The sequence below is a fragment of the Micropterus salmoides genome, unplaced genomic scaffold (assembly GCF_014851395.1).
Source record: "Micropterus salmoides isolate LMB-PRFRI ecotype aquatic unplaced genomic scaffold, ASM1485139v1 Ms_hic_scaffold_11, whole genome shotgun sequence".
NCBI lineage: Eukaryota > Metazoa > Chordata > Actinopteri > Centrarchiformes > Centrarchidae > Micropterus > Micropterus salmoides.
In genome coordinates, this window is record NW_024040152.1 from 15,234,011 (window position 1) to 15,254,501 (window position 20,491).

Consider the following 20,491-nt stretch of genomic DNA (forward strand, 5'->3'; position numbering starts at 1 on the left):
GGAATGCCCTCCCAGAGACCCTAAGGGCCCCACAAACTGTGGAGGTTTTTATGAAGGGCCTAAAGACATTCCTATTTCAAAAGGCCTTTCAACACTTATGATTTTATTTTTGTGGTGTTTTATTGCTATTTGTTGATTTTGTTATATTTTGGGAACTGTTTTTAACCCCCTGCTACTACTATAGCACTTTGAGATTTCGTTGAAATGTAAAGTGCATTATAAATAAAATGTATTATTAATTTATTATAGCTTACCACTAGTATAATATTAATTCCAGTAACAGCAGTTTCATTATGGTACGTTCTTCTCATTCATTAAATGCTTGTGCAAGAAAGATTGTCTACATTGAGATGTAGTTTAGACCCATGGTGGCATGTGACACAAGCCGAATCCGGGACGTTTGGGGCGAATTAGAAATCCCGGCCGGACGCATTTTTTAGGTCCCAAAAAGACTACATGTCCGGGAAGAAGAGGATGTAGGCTATGGTCACCCTATAGTAAGTAATATTGCTATGTCTTGTGTTGTCACACTTTATATGTGTTAGCAAAGTTGGCAGCTTGCTAGTTTTTCATCATAATGTAATCATAACAAATGCACGTGTACAGCTGTCCCTATTTAGACAGCAGTGATTTACACTCCAAATTGCACACAAAAAAAGACATCTTACATAATGTTGATTTAAACTCAGATTTAAGGTGAGCACAGAGAAACATTCCCCCTTCAGCAGATGAATGTGAAAACAGACTTCTAGTGTAAATTGCTGGAAGTACATCATTCTACACAGTGAAGCTCAAATAAGTGAAGTAACAAGAACTTTAATTTTAAAAACTTTAAAAAACACATTTTTAAGTGGAGGGGGACTTTAAGTTAAATTTTCAGTGCAACCAATATGCTTAAAATGGAGTATTTGTAAAGGGTGGTTTTGTTACTTTTACCTAAACCTGCAAAAACTGCCACTTGGGGGCAACGGAAGCAAGTTGTGAACACAACATTGACATATCGTAGCCAAATCTTGATTTGGGAAACCAGTTACCATAGAGTTGCTTACCATCCAGCAGTTTCAGAGCAACATTATCATTCATTCGGAGTCATGTTTCTGGTCACCTGATGAATGTAAGTCCAATTGTCACTCTTTTAGCTCTGTTTTTGGTCTCTACCAACTCCTGAGGGAAATATCTGGCTGTTTAGTTGCTAAATGCTCCAATATGTTCACTAGCTGGTTTGAGCTGACCAGATACTGTAGATTGGGTTTTTTAGAGCTTGCTGTGGCTGAAAACAACACTAGTCTTAAAACCAAAACAATGAGCTGAAAGTCACTATAAAGCTGTAAATCTGAGAAGAGCTGCAAATTTAGGGGATAATTCTCTGTAGGTTGGTTTGAATACAAATACTCTTGAGGGATACAACATATGCTCAATCTGAACTTCAAAAGGGACTGAAGTGCCCGCTCATCTTTCTTAGCAAAAAAGAAACAAAAGACAGCAGTCTGTGAATATGTCTGTTATTGTTTTTTTTATAAACTTCGTGCAATACAGTGTTTAAGTTTATCACACATTTAGATAAACCATAATCATTTGTCTAGATATATCTATTCTCAACTACATACTAATCATATTGCCCACATAAATGCTATCTGTGCGCCGTTTAATCACATTATTCTTTTTCTCAAATGAAATCAAAGAAATGAAAATGTATAGAATCTGGAAGCGTCTGGTTGTTTTGTTTTGTTTCTTCGTTATATCATGTAGCGGTGTGTCCATGGTTTCAACCCGGATCTGCAGTCACTCGGGAAGTTTAGAAGAGAGAGTTGGGGAGGGGGGGTTACATGTGTTTACATTCTCATCAACATAAACAGATCAGGTCAGAGTTCAGACTCTGCACAGGGGAAGCACAGTGAAAAGAATCTTTGGGGAGGTTAAGATGTTGTCTCTGTGGTGAATCTGTTATTGGTCTTGTGATAAAGAAGGGGAACGCTGATCATGTGACCAAATATAGACGGGAGTGCGGGGGGGGGCAAGTATGGCTGCGCAAGGATGAAATCACCCAACAAGAGTCCAGGGAGAGCACCGGGAACAAACACTTCAGCCAAACCTGCCCAAAATGCATACCCAGTTTGAACAGTGGTCCCGAAAAACATATCTATAGACTTTACAAATATATGTATGTTATGCGTAATTTACAATGTACATGTATCTTTTCAAAAGTTTTTCTCTATAGTGTTTTTTTAACCCTCTCAACCCACATATACACATTGTATTTTTTTGCCACTGAAAATGATGAGTTGCATGTCTCACTTTGGGACTCTTCATAGAAAAAAATGATTAGGTTTGTTGTTTTTCTGCTCAGGCAGTAACCTTTACCTGAATCTGTACAAATGTATTATTCTATGTCTCTTTTTTCTGCTTCCTCCAATCAGAGGTTTCTGTTAATGCCCAAGAACAAACATCTTCAACACGACTATAGCTACAAGTACTACTGTTAACACTGATTAGAATGGAAATAAGACTAACAGAGGCCCATAGAAAACTCAGATTCATAGTAACAATGAAGTTGGACAGTTGTCTCAGTCACTCACATTATTGTTGCATTTCTTTCAGTATCAATATTGGAAGACAATTTACAGTATTCAAATCTGACTTCATGTTATAAATGAAAATTATATAATATGGTGGGTAAAAAAAACAAAACTAATACAGGCCCTCATTCTCCCACATATTGTGCACACTCATGCTTGACACTTTGACACAGTCACAGCTCACTGACAGTCCCAGTGGCTCTGTATGGAAGAAATTCACAGTAAAAGTCGTCGAGATCTAACATTATAAAATAAAATTTTCATTCCAAACTATAGTGTTTGCAAATACGGCTAGCCTGTAATAACGCTAAGAATAATCACAACAACAATTTTACAATAATAATGATCTGGTTAAATTAGCAGTAATATTGCACAAAAAAAATATGTGAAACGTTTTCCTAATAGCCCAAGGTTAATTGCGTTTTGATCATTAACAAAATAAATTATTTCTAGCACATTAAAATATCAAAATAGTTTTATTGTGAAAGTCCATTGTTGTTGTTATTATCACTCTGTTATTACTCATCTTATTTTTGTTCTCAGTGAGATTGAATAGACTAAGTAACAGTGAACATGGAGGGAGAGATATAGCATTTCATCTGTCTGACTGTCTTCCTATGTATTTCCTGTTGAGCCACACAAACACAGAGCTCCTCCCTGTCTTCCCTCTTTTATCACTACCCATCCTCATTCTCCTCCTCCCTTCTTGCCTCCCCCTCTCGAACCCTCTCTCTACACAGGCGTTGTCTTCCGATTGAGGGTGTTAGAGTTGCTCTCCCTGTCTCCCTTCAGCCTGTCCAGAGTGCCCATCCCTCGCTCCCTGTCCACTGTGGACGAGGTGAAGGGTGGAGGGCCGGAGCCCACTGAGTTGGGCATTTGCGCGTTGGAGTTGGAAGAATTGGAAGGGTTGTGGGACTTAAGCGAGGGAAGTGTACCACTCATCATCACCCCCCCTCCACCTCCACCTCCATCCTTTGGGAAGCAGTTGTGGAGCTGGTATAGCGTGGCCCTGTCCACCGTTCCATACATGGGCGGCAAACCCCCCAGCTTGGGGTCTCGGGACAACGTGTAGAGGGAGATGTCACCTCCAGCCAGGGCTGTGTGGGAGCGAGAGTGGGGGTTTGGTAAAGTGGACACTGAGATGGGGCCCTGGGAAAGCAGCGCTGAGGGGGGCAATCCGAAGTTCTTGCCCCCACCTCCCCCTACAGGTGAGGGATCTCGGGAGCGGGAGGGGTCGGTGGAGCGGGATGAGGAGCGGGAGCGGCGGCGGAAGCGGTAGCTGGGCAAGCGGAGCATGGCGTGCGTGGTGCTCTTAAAAATGTCGGTGCGCGAGCGGCAGCGCAGCTCCTTGTTCTTCTCGATGTAGATGTTGACAGCCAGCACCCCCACCATCTCGGCCATGATGAAAGACAGGCCTCCAAAGTAAAAGGACCAACCGTAGGAGTACTGCCACTTCTTATCCTCGTCCTTCTTAGGAGAGATGTCCCCCAATGCAGCTGAGATGTACACGATCACACCAATAATGTTGCTCAGACCTGAGAGAGCACAGAAATCCGGTATTTACAAAAGAGCTAAATAAACTCAGACAGACCAACTTACAGTACTAATAAACGCATTTGTTTGACATGATGATTTGTGACATTGTCTATGAAGAAAATTGGCAAGATGAGGGCTGAATGTAAAATCTTCTATTAAACTGACATTAGAGTCTACACACAATACTCCCAAACAACGCATAAAAACTGTTAGAGCAAGTAATATTCTCCAGATCAGCACTCACACATGCAGACAAGTTACCTGCAGCCACAAAGAGAATTCCAGCCCCCAGGATAATGTTCCTTTTGCTCTTATAGAAACGACTAGCAGCGATGCAAACCCCTCCCATCAGCAGCAGGATGGCACTGAGGATCGGGAAGATGTTGGACGCCCTGACTACGCCTGAAAAGAGGAGAGAATAATGGTCAAAAGCACAAATTAGAAAGGTGCAGGATTATAAATATGTGTGAAATTACATGGGATTTCTGTGACAATATCAGAATTATTTTAAAGTCAAGTCCAGTTTATGAGACTATTTATGAAGGTAATTTTTAATAAATAGCCAATCAATGTATTTACATCCTGTAATTACCTCTCTAAATAGTAGTTTTCATTGTTAGTCCGCCATTCCCAAGCTGGATTCAAATTGGCACAAGGGATTTACAGGAAATGCATGTAACCTAGTGTTGTTTTGAATTTTACCTCATTGATATCAGCCTCATTGTTAACTGCAGGCTGTCCTACAGAGCTGCATTGAGTTACTGATAATGCAAACTGAACTTTTGGATGATAGAAGTCATAGGAAATGCAATATATTTTTGTTGCTGATGATTCATAAATTTCATTAAAATGGGTCTACAAAACAAGACAACAGTCTTTTCCCTCCCAAACCCTGTTGCTCTCCTTTCTCTATGGGCAGCACCGTGGCCTCACAGAAAGAAGGTCCTGGGTCCAGACTTTGGTCACCCCAGGCCTTTCTGTGTGGAGTTTGCATGTTCTTCACGTGTTTCCGTGGGTTTTCCAAAGGCACTCCGGTTTACTCTCACAATCAAAGAAATGCGTGCTAGAACCAAACCAACCCCCTTCATCCCTACCATCTTAAACTCTCATTCCTACCTTCTGCACCCCTTCAGCCCTCCCCACTAGGCCTATCCATCCTATCCTTCCTGAACCTTCTCGCTAACCAAATAAACTACCAATTACATTAGTTACTGTTGCTAATTGTTGGACTTTTATCACGGCGCTGCCACTGTCTATTACTTCACTCCCTAGAAAAATATTGTCTTAATTTTTGAAAAAGCAATCTCAGAAAGAAGCAGACAGTTTTGCAGTTGCATTGTGCATTTGAAGGTTGATTTCAGGCTGTCAAATTGACGTGACAAAAATAAAGACAGAAGCTAAAGCTAAAGTCTTACCGATCACAGTGTAAAAGTGAACCACCGCATTACCTGCCTAATGAGAAAGATGACAACGATAAGTATCAACACTGTTCCTACAGCTGGGTAGGTCTCTTTTTACTATTACAATCATTAAAAAGCAGAGCAGTAGGGCTTTATAACTTTACATTCACCAAATCACCCAGGAATAAAAGGATTACAACTTTAGGAAAACTGTTGCTGTACTCCAGGTGAAGTAAAACAGCCAACAAACACAATACAATACTAATACTTGAACAAATAGGATGCAGAAAAATTGTCACAAAGAGAATAAAATTGCTTAAAGCTCCTCAAATTAAAATACACAGATAATACTTTGTGAGGATATTAATTACTCAGTTCAAGACGATTGAATCAAACCCTGCCCACACACACACACACACACACACACACACACGCACACACACACGCACACACATTAACACTCCTCTCTCATCTAGGACAACAAGGCCACAGGAGACGAAATGCCACCTAAATGCCAGCAAAATGCCTCTGCAACATTGTAAACAGAACACAAGCTTTTCTCTATGTATGCACGGGCACACATGTAGCAAATCATAGAGCAGATATCACTGTAGGGCACTGAGTACAAACTAGGGCACCCCATTTCGCCTGATTTTCTGTGCACATTGTCACATGTTTATTTCTTGCAGAGATAATCTTCTGAGGAATGAGCAGTAGAAACACCCAGTTTTAAAAATAATGGAAGGTAATGTTACATTATTTTATTCATCACTGGGCTTCTCTCTCATTGCTAGCAATGCTGGTAGTGACTTACGTAGGACGTACTCTGCCCCGTCATGGTCAAAGTCTGCATCTTCTGGGAAGTGGTTGATCTGAGAACACACTCCTCGCTTTACTCCTGAGATATGAGAGAAGAAAGAGGGGTGACCAGACAACAAAAGACAGGAACTCATATGTGTAGCCTTAACAAAAGAGAACAGCAAATATCCTCCTGGGGGACAAACTGACACCTGAACACAGTTGTATCTTTGTTAGAAAATCTCTTTTTTTGAATCCAAGCGTACTGTACGTGCCAAATTATAAACGTCAACATACTGACAAGAACATCACAAAGGTTAATGGTTCTTCTAAATGCACACACGCATAAATACATACAAGTATGCAGACACACAGGCAGACAGATAACTACCCGCCGGGGTCTTGCATGTAGACAAACAGACGAACGGAGGGATGGACGCACGATGATGACAGCACACCACTGTTGCTGATGGATGGATTGTGAGAAAGATGGATGGAAGTGATGGAATGAAGAAACACAGATGAAGGGAGAGACGTCTGTAAAGAAATGGAGGTACAAAGGGACCGGACATCAGTTGAGCCACACGTATGAGTGTTACCATCCTGAGACACAGGCTCAACAGACTTCAGGTGCCGTTCATACATTCAAGGCTCTCCAGTTTCTAAAAGCACATGATCGCTGGAGGACTGATCACTGATTCCCTGAATGACTTGCTGCACCTGAAACATTGCACGTCTACCTACTCATAATTACAGGAAATACAAAAATTTACTAAGTGGCCTTATTAGCTGGCTTCTTCATGTGCCATATCAGTGAAGGGGTACTTCTGCAGTGGGTATGTCGGAAGACATTGAGTAAAATAAGAAATCCACTGTGTGAATAAGGGTGGCAATTTGCATTACACTATTTACTCGTGCAATATTAATTTTTGCTGTTGGACACTGCAGTAATAATCTATAATAATCTATTGATTATTTAGCTCTTATTTTATTTTTATTATTGATACATTTTGGGTTGTCACCAAAGTAATCTCATTGTGCTACACAGTGAAAATAAAGTGCTTGAATCTTGAATCTTGAAAGGTAGTTAGCAAGCCAGCAAAGATATAAAAACTGTTAGCTACAAGTTACAATTAAATAGTTAAAAGCAATGGATAAAAACATTGAATGAAATATAAATAGATACATAGTTGAACAGAAAGGTAAAACTCATGAACAAAAATTTGTTTCCACTTTTATATAGCAAATTGTATTAAATAACAGGTGTCAGTGACGGGGTACTTGATTGCAGCTGTCAGAACTGTGGAGGTAGGTTTGACAAAAAAGGTTGGGAACCACTGTGCTATATGACCAAACCATCCTACAAATAAAACAAAGTTATCATGACAGGTAATTCACGACATCCCCACCTTCAGTAAACCTGCAGGAGAGCTAGAGAGGAGGACAGGACACATCTCTATCCTCAGCATAATGTGCCACCCACGGGCATAAATCTTTTAGCGCTTGCATGTCCTGCATTTCCACTTCAGCTACACCTCACTGCATCACTGCTCGACTACTGAGGATCTATCTTGGCTGAATACTCCACAAACATCAAGGATACTTGACCTCTAAGCCATGCCAAGACACTGTCAGCTTTACTGCAGCACAATGTGAGAGAAGACTGAGAGACGACTGACAGAGAATAATCTACAATGAGGGGAAGAAGTAGAGAAACCAGTGAAAGATTAAATATCATGTTTAGGGGAGTGAGACAGAGGGATAGCAAGTAGAGAAACTGAAAGAGTGAGGTAACGGAGGGAGTGGGTGGGGGTGCACTGCAGCAGTGCTGCAAGGGCTAGAGCTTATCTCTAATTGGCTGCTTTGCTATCAGGAAGCTTAGAGATGAGGACAAATTAGCTTTGTACAATGACCAAGCCCAGGATAGGCCCAGGGATGCTTTATAAGGAGAGCCAAGAGGTTTTCCTGGAGTCAGAAGTCTATATGTGAGCAAAGGCATAGATCGCTAACTCATACCACCCCTTTGGCTGTAGCTGTTTCACTATTAACTCCATCCTAGCTTTTACTGTTGTGTCAGTGTCAGCCAGTGTAATGTATAATGAATTAGCAGCTTGTGTTGCAGTGACAAAGTTAAGATTGACGGATGGTTGCCAGTTTCTGTAGCTTCCGCCACTTGGAGTGATGGGTTTCGGGGTGAACATGGGCCTTTTGTTTCAGCGCGCTTGAATTAAATTACTGCAGCCTGAATCAAACACAATGATTAATGGATTAATTTGAGTGAGGGTTACGCGTCAGTATCATATAATTATACTGCAATTATGTAAAACTCTTTTCTTGTCACTATAGCACAAGCTTACAAATACGAATGGGACATGTATATGTTGATTGCTAATAATGATTACTGATATTACAGCAGTGCTGCAGCTTTCTAAGCAAAGTGTCCTAGAGTCAAGTGAAATGCCGACTTTGCTGAATTTCAGTGTTTGTGTTGTTTACACCGATGCAACACAACAGCCAATAAAAAGAAAGAATAACACATATGGTGACTGACGGAGCATATGTTTCCACTTAAAAGCTTTGACATAGCCAAGAGATACAAGTTTTCATTCCACAGTAATTAATTCAGTCCAGTTGGATTCATCACTAGCTCAGTGTCCAGTGCCACCCACTTGATTTTGCTAAGCGTTAAATAGTAGAATCACAGCAGAAGCAAAAAGACAAGAGTTTATGATCACAACAAAGTATAAATAGGCTGCAGAAATGTGTGCTCAATCTGAATTATTCTGCCGGGAAAATGGACAAATATTAACCTCTTACCTGAAATTAAGACTATAAAGTACACTTAAAAAGAACTGTTTAACATTTTGGGAAATATGAATTCACTTTCTTGCTTTCTTCTCTTGATAGAAGAGAAGATTGATACTGCTCCCATATATATTGTAAATATGAAGCTACTTGTAGTGGGCCAGTTAGCTTATCTTAGCAAGACTGGAAACAGTCAGTTAGCCTTAGACTATTTAGGATTTTACACCCTGTAAATTCACTAATTGTTTTTTTAATCTTCTGTTTTATGCAGATTAAGAGGCAGGCTAACTGTTCCCTCCTGTTTCAAATCTTTATGCTAAGATAAACTAACTGGTTGCTGGCTTTAGCTTAATATTAATGGTATCAATCTTCTCATTTAACACTCAGCAACAAAGCCAAAAAGTGCATTTCCCAAAATGTCAAACTATTTCTTCAATCTTCAACTGACATAGCTTTATGTTTCCTCGGGTCCTTACGAGTCCTGATAAACAAGAGTTTAGTCTGACTGGAGAACATTACATGCTTAATGGCTAGAAAGTAAGTTGCGCCATATATCAGCTTTCCCTGCACCCTTTTTACTGAAGTCAGCAGCCTCAGCCAAAGCAAACTTGTTCCCGCATGCAGCCCCTTCCATTCAAATCCCACCCATAGACCCAAAATGTCTCCCACAACTTTACCTTCCAGGCAGCATATCCTCCACAGTCCAGAATGGGTGAGCGCTCCAGGGTCCTTCTTGTCCTTATTATGGGGGTCATCCTGGGTGACATTAGCTGTACTGTTGCAGATGAGGGCACGGGAGTACAGCCAGTAGTCCGTCCCTATTGCCACCGTCATCAGGCCGAAGGCAGCAAATGCCCCCACGGTGGTGAGAAGGATCTGGATCCCCTTCTCACACACCATGCCTTCAGAGAGAAAAGATAGGAGGAGGTGGAAAGGAGGGAGAAGAGGAAAAGGACGGACATTATGAGTGAGAGAAAAACAAGTATTTAGACTAGACTAGAATGACCCAGCAGTGTGTTTACAATCATACACAATGTGCAGTTTATTGAAAAAGACAGAAAACGCTCAGGTGAGATGATGCGGGGCAAGAAGAGGTGAGGGGCACCGGTGAGAGGCAGAGAGGGAGGTGATGAGAAAAGACGAGAACGAGGAGGAGGCGGATGTGGGAGGTGGATAAGTGGTTGTATTATGTGTCCTTGGAGGAGAGTTGGATGACTCTGCTGACTTCGCTTAACAAGAAACAATTGATGTGAGACGCAACAGATCACACCCTCCCAATCGCAGTGTTTTTCCATATTCATGACCCTGATTCCGTTCTCCCCCTCAGAATCAGCAGGCATGAGATGAATACACAAACACACATACACACACACATACACACATAGCAGATCTAACATGAGATCACCTTGTATCTGTTTGGGTCTTTATTAGAAAGTCAGTGTGGGTGCATCTTTTACAAACGTGCATATATGCTCTCACAAAATAGCACCAGGTACACATACATTGATGAGTGAGATGCAGTGAAGTTGCCTCAGTGGACTGTTGCTACTGTAGATCTCAACGACTTAAGACTTACCTGACGGCGAGTTTCTATCCTTCGACTCAATTTTGAAATCTTTCTTTTCCTCGTCAGTGAAGAACGTGCTGTCCCCTCAATCCGGACAGCATCCATCGACTGTTTTCACCTGCTCCCCTCTCTCCTTCTTGCGCTTGTTTTTTCTCTTTTGCCTCTTTCTCTTGCTCTCTCTGTCTTTCTTGCTCACTGAAGGGCTGTTGCTGGTGGAGGTTGTGACTTGGACAGTTGTCCCGCTCTCCGTCCCTCCTCTGTTAGCAGAAAACTTGCATCATGGTCACTGCTCTGCTGCTGCACATAAAATAAAGCAAAAGAGAGGGGAATTTAGCATTTTATTAGTTAACTTAGTAGTATCAGGCCATGAATTTACAGATGAAAAGTGACAAAATAATAATGCCAAAAAAATTAAAACATTATGTTCAATATTTTATTATACTATGTTATATTCCAGAGAGTTCAAACAGTATGGCTTGATCTTGTGATTATTTTATTCCGTATTGTCTTCAGATTTTATTTAGTGCTGATTTGTCAAATTTAACCTCATCATTTATTTGCAGTATTGTAAGCTTTAGAGCTGAAACAATTAGTCAGTTAATCAATTAGTCGATTGGCAAGAAATTACTCAGCAACTTAGTTGATTAATTGTTAAATAGATTTTTCAATACCAAATACCAAACATTATCTAGTTCCAGCATCTCAGTTGTTGAGATGTGCTGTTTTTTTCTTTGTCTTATGTGATAGTACATTGAAATCTATCAAAATCAAAATTTTGGTTTATTAAACCTCAAGATCAATTTCAATAACAAAATGGACAGATTGCCATGAAATGTTGGTCTATATACCTTCTTATAATGTTAGCATTGTCATTGTGAGCATGTCAGCGTGCTGATATTAGCATTTAGCTGAAAGCAGTGATGTGCCTAACATGATATGACTGTAGACTCTCAGTATTGTTGCTTAAAAAATGACTTAAATGTTTGATCCATTATGAAAATAGTTGCAGATTCGTTTACTGTCTGACGGATGAAACTAAACAGCACTACAGTCTATACTACATATGCTTAATTAAGATGTTGTAGAACCATATTGGAACTGTGTTAATACAGGTTAATTATAGAAGTGACAGTATTACAGGCTAAAGACTGAATGACTCCAGAGCACGTTGTACTGCATCTAGTCTGAATAAGAGGAGCAAGAGGGGGAGGCAGAGAGGACCAACCCGACATTGTTACCATAGCAACATTGAATTCCAAAGTCTGGATCAGCATAGAGCTGGGGGGGGGGGGGGGGGGGGGGGGGGGCAGGCAAGAGATAGAGGGAGAAAGAGGCAGAGAGGGCAAAACAGAGAGAGAACAGAGATGGGAAAGAAAGAGGCAGAAATGAGGGGGAATATTTCAAATCACTAGCATGAGTGTTGACTCTGAAACCCAGACAGACCGACCAGTGCGCTAACGCTCTATCAATAGATTTATGTGTGACCACAGCAACACAGATGCTCCCAGACACACACACACACACACACACACACACGCATACACGCACACAAACGTGCACTTATAAACACACATGAATAACAGCAACGCGGCATTAAGTAGAGAATGAGAAGTATCCCCTCTGTCGGTGTCTTTTTCTTGGTGAATTAGGAATAAATATGAGGGATATGATAAAGCAGCACACATTATTCAACAAACATTATTTAGCAGACATAATGCAGTGCAGTCAAGTCTGTTAATATTTGATGATGCAATATGGCACCGTGATCAAAATAGGTTACATCCTGTTTGCATTGTGAGACCCAAAACAGAGCTGCCTCAGAGACAGAAGGAGGGATGGAGGGGGAGACGGTGTGTTGTGTGTGTGTGTGTGTGTGTTTTATGTGTGTACACATTTCCTCTCCAGTGCATCTGAGGATGGGTCTAGTCCAATCTTATTGAATCCCAGTAATGTTCCCCTCAGCTTCCCTCAGTTAGACAGTTAGCCTCGTATCTCTGCGTTCAGGATCCTTATTATGTAAACTGTCAAGTGACACCACCGCTGTGTGGCTTATTTATACATTGTGGGTTCATATGTGCAAGCAACCAAGTGAGTGTGTGTGTGTGTGTGTGTGTGTGTGTGTGTATGTGTAGTATGACCTTCCAACCCTATCAACACACTGCCTCTCCCTGAGGAAAATGCATGTCCAGAAGTGAATACACTATATTCAAGGCCTACAAACACTGCATCTAATGTGTGTGTGTGTGTGTGTGTGTATGTGTGTGTGTGTACTCCAGTATTTAATGAATGACCTTAACAATAACCTACTGTTAATCCCCTTAGCAAAAACCTCCCCTGTGTAGGAGATCATAATTGTCACTTAATTATCTGTAATTTCTATTTTCCACCAATAATTAAGGAAGATGGGGATAAGAGGAATGACAGCGTGAAAGACAAGAGCGCAAGGGGGGTTGTTGGGAAGTGGGAAAGGGTATTGTAATTTTTCTTTTAGCTGAGAGCAATGTAGTCTGGCTTTTCTGGGAGAGCAGGAGATAGCCGTTTAGTCTCTGTATCAGCATTTTATTAAAGTGAACATTGGCACCAGTAAAAGATGCTTTAAGATATTGAGGTTTAAATTGGGTCCACTATTAAACAAGTTGGTTGATCATGGACCCAACAAGTGTTAGAGTGTTGCTAAAGTGAGTCAAGAGTGAACATTAAACAACACATTAAAAACATTAAAGGGGAACTCCACAGATTTAACACATCGAAGTCTGTTTACAGGTCGGATAAGCGTCTAGCGGCTCAAGGCTCCATAAGCTGCTACTAGCATAACACACCCGAATCGCCAACCGAGCTGTTGCGGGATAAGTTGCTTTGTGATAATAATGTAGGTAGGTATTGTAGGCGCCAGGTTTTGACATGGAAAAACAATGCATGGAATCAAAAAAGATGATATCTCTTGTTCTGCTGCATCGATCAATCAATCATCAATGTAGACCCTTTTTTAAAAACTGTACATTGTGACTCTGACAATGTTATAATCGTGCTATGCTAAACATGTGCAGTACTCTTTGGGGAGGACGTTGCTTTTTACAAAGAAACATAAGGTTCAGCCTCCCTCACCACTTCAGTAATTTTTTTACAGTCCCAAATGGCAGCAGATTTGGCAGGTAATTTTGGATTTAGAATATTTGTAGATTTATAATATAGAATATATAAATACATTTTTGCCTTTTTCTATAATTCTGATATTCCCAGAGCAAACTTACCCTTACAGTGATGTTTTTTACTATGTTTGCACCACTTGTAGGACTCTGGGCCAGCCAGAGGCCAATTAGCTGCTGCACGGTGCAACAAAAGCCAAGAGCTTAGCTTTGGGACCTAGCTACAGGGACCATTATGGGACCAGGCCCTCACTTGTCAGAAAACTTCACATGTAATCAGATCTACCTGCGTGACTCATTCCAAGCATGACAGAATACCTCGTATAAAATATAAGCACACCCAATGAGTTGTGGCTCCAATAATGCAGCCATAAATCACACAGGAGATTAGAATTTTGTAGCAGCTGCTCCATTAGCTATTCATTGCATAAATCAACTACCAAACTGCTTGTTGAATAAATGATGACATCTGTAATACGTTTTTCCACACATATGAAAGGCACTGGTTCTGTGTGGGCAAGTGGGAATATCTTCAGTGTAAATACAACACCGATTCTACAGAGAGTCACACTACATTGACCATTGCGTATCCAGGAGAGGAAATATAACCGAAAGCAGGACTTTAGTTAGAGTTAGTGAAAATGACATAAGCCAATGTTGATTGCTTGACCAGAGGAAAAGATGCACTAGGCCTACTTATGATGACAGCTCTAAAAATACATGCAGCGTATTCTATTCTGAGTACTTGATGGCAGCAGTCAACATTATGAAAACATGCCTAAATATTCAGAGCAGTGAGTCTTGGTAGCTGAGATGATTTCTCTCCTTAATCATGAGAAAAACCTACACACCTGAGCTTATTGCTGAGATCCCACAGCTGGGGCGCACACACACACACACACACACACACACACACACATATATTTACATCTCCACACACTCACATGCATGCCAGCACAGACACACGCGCAGGTGCACAGAAAAAGATCAACACACAAACAAACCATTGGCATGCAAGCATATACGCAGCCTCAAACCCCCACAACTGTCAAAATGATGACAATAAAATCATAAAGTAGGTCATCTTTAAAAGGCATTTCAAAGCATAGCAGAATTGCCATTAAGCCCATGTAAAGAGTCCACCAAGATCCTCAGACTGCATGTGAAGTCTCTGCCTGTCTGAGCAGAAGAGCCCGAGGAGGCAGTGACAGTAACACCTTGGTCTAAGAGGCTCCCAAAATAAAGTGTCTCTGGATGACCTGACGCTCATGAACCCATGAACATATGCTTTAACACACGTGCACGTGCAACCATGCACATGCATGAAGACACCCATATTCACGAGTAAAGTACTCTTTGACAGCAGATCTAACTCATGATGGACCTTTAAATTTTAAGTGTGTTGTTAATTTATCATCTTGTCATATAAGTGCAGCAGAGGAGAAATAAACTAACTAGGGAAAGAACTGAATATTTGCAGATATCAAAGCTACTCAAAAAAGACAGTAGTCCTTAATACAGATACAGTACGACTGCAGCTAATGATTATTTTCACTCATGAATAAGAACATGTCATTAAATTCCATCACTATTTAACCAAGGTAGTGACGAGTCCAAGGTAATGTCCTCAAATTGCTTGTTTTATACAACCAACAGTCCAAATTGCAAACATATTTAATTTACAATGATGATAAAACTGAGAAAAACAACATATTTAAGAAGCTGGAACATGCAAATGTTTAACAGTTTTGCTTAATAAATAACAAAAACTAAAATTAAATTAATATTTATAGACATTTTTGGGGAACACTACTGGGCTAAGCTAGCTACCGCTTGGTTCTAGTTTCATATTTCTTGGCCGGCGCAGTCACTTCCTGAAGTCTTGTCTGTAGCTCCCTGTAAAACCAAAACTTGTTATTTTTACACGTCAGTTTTTGTACCAACGACATGTTCATTTTTGAGTTTTTGAGTTGCTGGTTGGTGGATTTTGTTCAGGCAGAACTTGGCTAGTTGTTTCCCCCCATTTCCATTCTTTGTTCTAAGCTAAGCTAATCGACTCCATGCTCTAGCTTAATATGTAGCACAGAGATGTAAAATAGGCACATGTTCTTATCTTACTGTCCCCATAGAAGCGTGTTTCCCAAAATGTCAAACTATTCCTTTAACTCAAGTCCCACTTACTAGCTTCAGGTCTTCAGGTGTTAGTAAGCAAGGAGCTTGCTATTTTCATTTGTCATAAACTCTAGTCACTGTGAAATGAAAAAGTTAGTAGGTGGACCTTGAATTAAGTATTTTTTGTCAAATCAAAATTGTTGTTATTCTCTGTCAATTTACTAATTACAATTTATCAACCAATCTTTTCACTGCTAACAGAATGGTACAGGTTTGTCATTAATGAATTATATCTTTGTTAGCTGAATATTAACCTGATACACATGACCTTTTCTGTACTCCCTGCATATTAGCAGCAACTCAGTCACATAAGATATTGAAATGATAACAATGAAGTTGTCTGAAGATCTTTATTTTTTTATACTGTTTACACAACACACACACACACACACACACACACACACACACACACACACACATACACACACACATATACTGCCTGTTGTAATGAGTAAAGAGGTTTTGGTCACAGGTTGTCTACCATATATCACGATACGGTTCAATCACAGGCTCAGAGGCTATGCTAACTTGGGCGAAGCACTCAAAAGCACCAAAGCTGTAGGTTAATGATGCATAGGTCACACACATTGTGAGGAAGTCTATTAGCAAGCTGTTGGATGAAAGTCTCTGCTCACTGGAATTATAAGGAAATTAAATAAGTTTACTAAATCAACAAATACAGGATGCCTGTGTTTGATTTGCACTCCTTTAGGTCCAGTAGATTCAAATTTACTTTGCTTAATAAGTATGCAGGAGTTTGTTTTTACCGACATTGGTGCAGAGATCAGAAGTTACACCGTTATACGACTGAACAGTGGTATTTTGATCATATTTAAATTGAGGTTTCTGTTCCTCTCATACAATGCTGGGTTTCCTCCATCCGAAGAGATGAAAAAACACTGTGAAGCCTCACTGTAGAAGACCATTGAGAAAATTGCAGCAAAGGCATTGATCCTTTGAATAATAGCTACATGACAGGTGTGATGATCATTGCAGAATTGCTTCTCCTCAGAGAGAGACACAGAGACTGAGAAGGAGATGGTCTGACCTGACCACCTAACCAGCTATGAAATTAGAGGAAAATAGAGAAGCAAAAGAAGCGGAAACACTCAAAAGTTACAGACATTGTTCTGGACCACTTGTGCGTTACATGATTATGATTTGGCCAGCGCTAAAAAAAAACAACTAGAGCCTGTGTGGTCCACGCACCAGTATTGACTGCAATGAGTCACCTTACAGCGTAAACAACAGATCTTAGAGCCAGCTGAGGGGTTTTGAAAATTATCCAAAATCCACAGAGACAAGCATCACAGCCACACACACATCACACACATAGTACAGACGGTGTTTACCACGTGGGAGGCGGAGGGACCGAGGGCGCGTGACCAACAGACGGTGGGGCCAAACACACCTCAATGAAATATTCACTGATCATTGATGGAGAGGTGAGCAGTCAATGGCAGCAATGATGCAAGAAATTACACTGTCTCATGTTTGGAAAAATGTTTGATGTGTCTCAGCACTTAACTTCGCTGTACATGCCCTTTAAGCATTCAGCCTTAAACTTTTGCCATCATGAAAAGACATAGTCATTTTGTAAACTAGAGTAAAAATTATATAAATGATCTCCACATGTTTTATTATGCGTCTCCTGAAGGTACAGAAAGGCAATTAATGAACTGTGGAATTACGGTTCTCATCCACAATTATCTATTTACTAATCATATTTAACTATATTGAAATAAACAAAAACTACTATTTAAGTATCAGTCAACATCCACATCTTGACACCTGAACTGATGATACAAATATGACACGTTCAACTTTATGCCTGCAACTGTGCCCACATCAAACGAGAACTTAGATCTGCATTATAACTATAAAGGAGCAGGTGCTGATGGACACTTGGGCTGCTTAAAAAAAAAAGAAGGGCCAGATCCCCTGCTGAAGAGATGCAGTACCTAAATCAAAAGCTTGGCTCAGAGGGGAAAGGCTTGTGCAACAGTCACCAAAGTGACCATGTTTGGTTATTTCATATCAGCTGGTTATAATCTCTGAGAGAGGCGTACCTGTCATGGGCTGCAGCCCCAGCAGAGACAGTTATAACTCACAACAATGCTTTTTAAGAATGCATGGTAACTCCTGAATGCTGCAGTGCACACTCCTATAGCATTTCCAATTCAAGACATTTCATTACACCTTCAGCCCAGATGTGATGAGCTGTGATGAAAAATGAATGATTGATAGGGTGCCAGATGTTTGGAGCCCTTTACCTCTGGATCTGTCAGAACACAGAGCACTAGGATGGCCAGTGAGAGGAGACAGTGGGCTGAATAGAAAATGAATCTCATAACGCATCAGATAACATGATGTGGCCCAGGTCCAGCCTGAAGCTTGGCCCTGCACTGCGAGGGGTCCAGCAGCAGAAGCTATGCAGACCACTGATTAGACACATCCAAGCTCTGAGCTACGGGTCTGAGAGAGCGTGCAAAGCTCAGGTATAGTGATGCGGACTGCGGTGCATTCATTAATAGAGTAAGCTACACACATCACCCTGCCTGCATAGGCTACACGGTGGAAAATGGACGCCTAGCATCAAGCGGCCGGTACAGAGAAAACTCAGTGGAGTGGAACACAAATCACACATTAAGACACAGAAATACCTCCTGATCGTGGGACAAGTAGCCGGTCATTTCAGCACATACAACAGATAGTTTAACCCGAATACCTACGGTGCGGTTGCAGGGAGAGCTTCAAACGAGCTATTATAAGGGTTTAATTTGCATAATAGACGTTGCAGTCGCTAATTATAGGCCCACGGAAATAGGTGGGAAAATTATCATTCAGTATTTAATCAGAGAGGTGACAGAAGTCTGAGAATTATTATCATTATTTTTTGCCCTGTAAATTCCGTAGTCTACACTGTCAGTAGTGGGCTAAGTTGCAAGCAACGTGAAACAAATCAATGTGGCGTGTAAATTACACTGGATGAACAGTGATCCATTAAGCTGCGAAGTAAAAAAAAATACACAACAGTGACACCGTCCTAATTATAATCATTGAAAGAAGCTTGTAGAGGTCTTACCTGCAGGCTTTTTAAAAAATTATTTCAGAGATTCGCAGCGCGTCGCACTCGCAAAGAGAAGGAGATGGAGGGAAAAAAGAAGATAGGGGGTGGACTGTAGATGGGCTAAATAGAGGGTCGATCGAGGCACAAAATAAATAAATAGAAAGGGATGAATTTAGAGTTGATGAAGCGCGCGAGGGAATGGGTTCTCAATTCCTGATAAAATGTAAACCAGCCAGTGATAGAAAAGGGTTGAACATGCATAAAAAAGGGCTATTACAAAACACGTCACTGAACACGGATTTGTCTACAGAGGATGTGGCCGCTGCTTGTGTGTACTCGGAGAGAATGCGTCTCCCCCTCCCCTCCGGTTGGACGAGCGCTCGCCTGCCTGTCTGCTCCTCTATCTTTTTCTCCCACACTGAGCCAGACGCAAGCAACTTGTCGCATCCCACCAAAACTCTCACTGATGTGAATGGTGACGGATAATGTCAGAATCGACACAAGATGAAATCTACTACAGTATGTTGTGCTATAAGACCCAGCGAAGGCTTAACCCCCCGCCCCCCACCTCATCTCCCCTCCTCTCTCTCTTCTCTCTCATATTGAGGGAATTGGTCTGGATGTGCTTATTGGAGCGTGTGCCGCGCGCGCAGGGCTGTGCGTTTGTAAGTAGCCTATTAAGCCAGTTTTTGTGTGTGTGTGTGTGTGTGTGTGTTTGTTATTGATGTCGTTTTAATTTCTTTTTCTTTTTTTTTGCTGTAGAGCGACTCGATGGCGCGCCAGTGGGACGCTTTTCCTCTGTGTGATGATGATGAGGATGAGGGCCGCGCTGGTAGTTCTGGGAAATGCAGCACGAGTGCAGCCCTGCAGAGACAGAGAAAGAGAGAGAGAGAGAGAGAGAGAGAGAAAGAGAGAGATGTTAAATATTGAAGTCAGATATCTACAGGTCAATATCAATACTGACTGAAATTAAACTGTACCATAATTGTGATAATTGACTAATATTTCCATAATTATTAGTACAATGACTTCAGTGATGAGGGATCTCGCTGTTTGTAATGTAGACCAAATTATGTCATCAACAGATCTATAACAGTGCGGCCAGTGGCTGAGCTGCTGGGAACACAGAGCAGTCAGGGGGCACAAAACTGAGCGGACAATGACCTTCAATAGCATTAAAATGGCTTTGCAGCCCAGTTCACACCCCCCCCCCCTCTCTCTATCTCTGTCACACACGCAAACATATACACAGAGAGGAGTGCGGGAGAGCTACAAAGAGCTAATACAGAGTGACAGGTCTTTCATGCAGTAATGGTGATGGTGAAAAGAGAGATCCACTCAACCCACACTGCCACACACACACACACACTGCCACACACACACACACACACACAAACCAAAGAAACAGACAAGAAAATATA

The 20,491-nt window shown here is 41.1% G+C and overlaps 1 protein-coding gene across 1 annotated transcript; it reads right to left on the bottom strand.

The window, feature by feature from the left end:
- Positions 1-1,496: 1,496 nt before the first annotated feature.
- cacng8b (calcium channel, voltage-dependent, gamma subunit 8b) lies at positions 1,497-19,624 on the bottom strand. Its single transcript, XM_038711241.1, has 6 exons — positions 19,086-19,624; positions 10,692-10,979; positions 9,793-10,017; positions 6,327-6,410; positions 4,374-4,514; positions 1,497-4,111 (listed from the first exon to the last, which is right to left on the bottom strand). Exons 3-6 carry the CDS (start codon positions 10,013-10,015, stop codon positions 3,309-3,311), a joined length of 1,251 nt encoding a protein of 416 aa, XP_038567169.1. The 5' UTR covers positions 10,016-10,017; positions 10,692-10,979; positions 19,086-19,624; the 3' UTR covers positions 1,497-3,308.
- Positions 19,625-20,491: the final 867 nt, after the last annotated feature.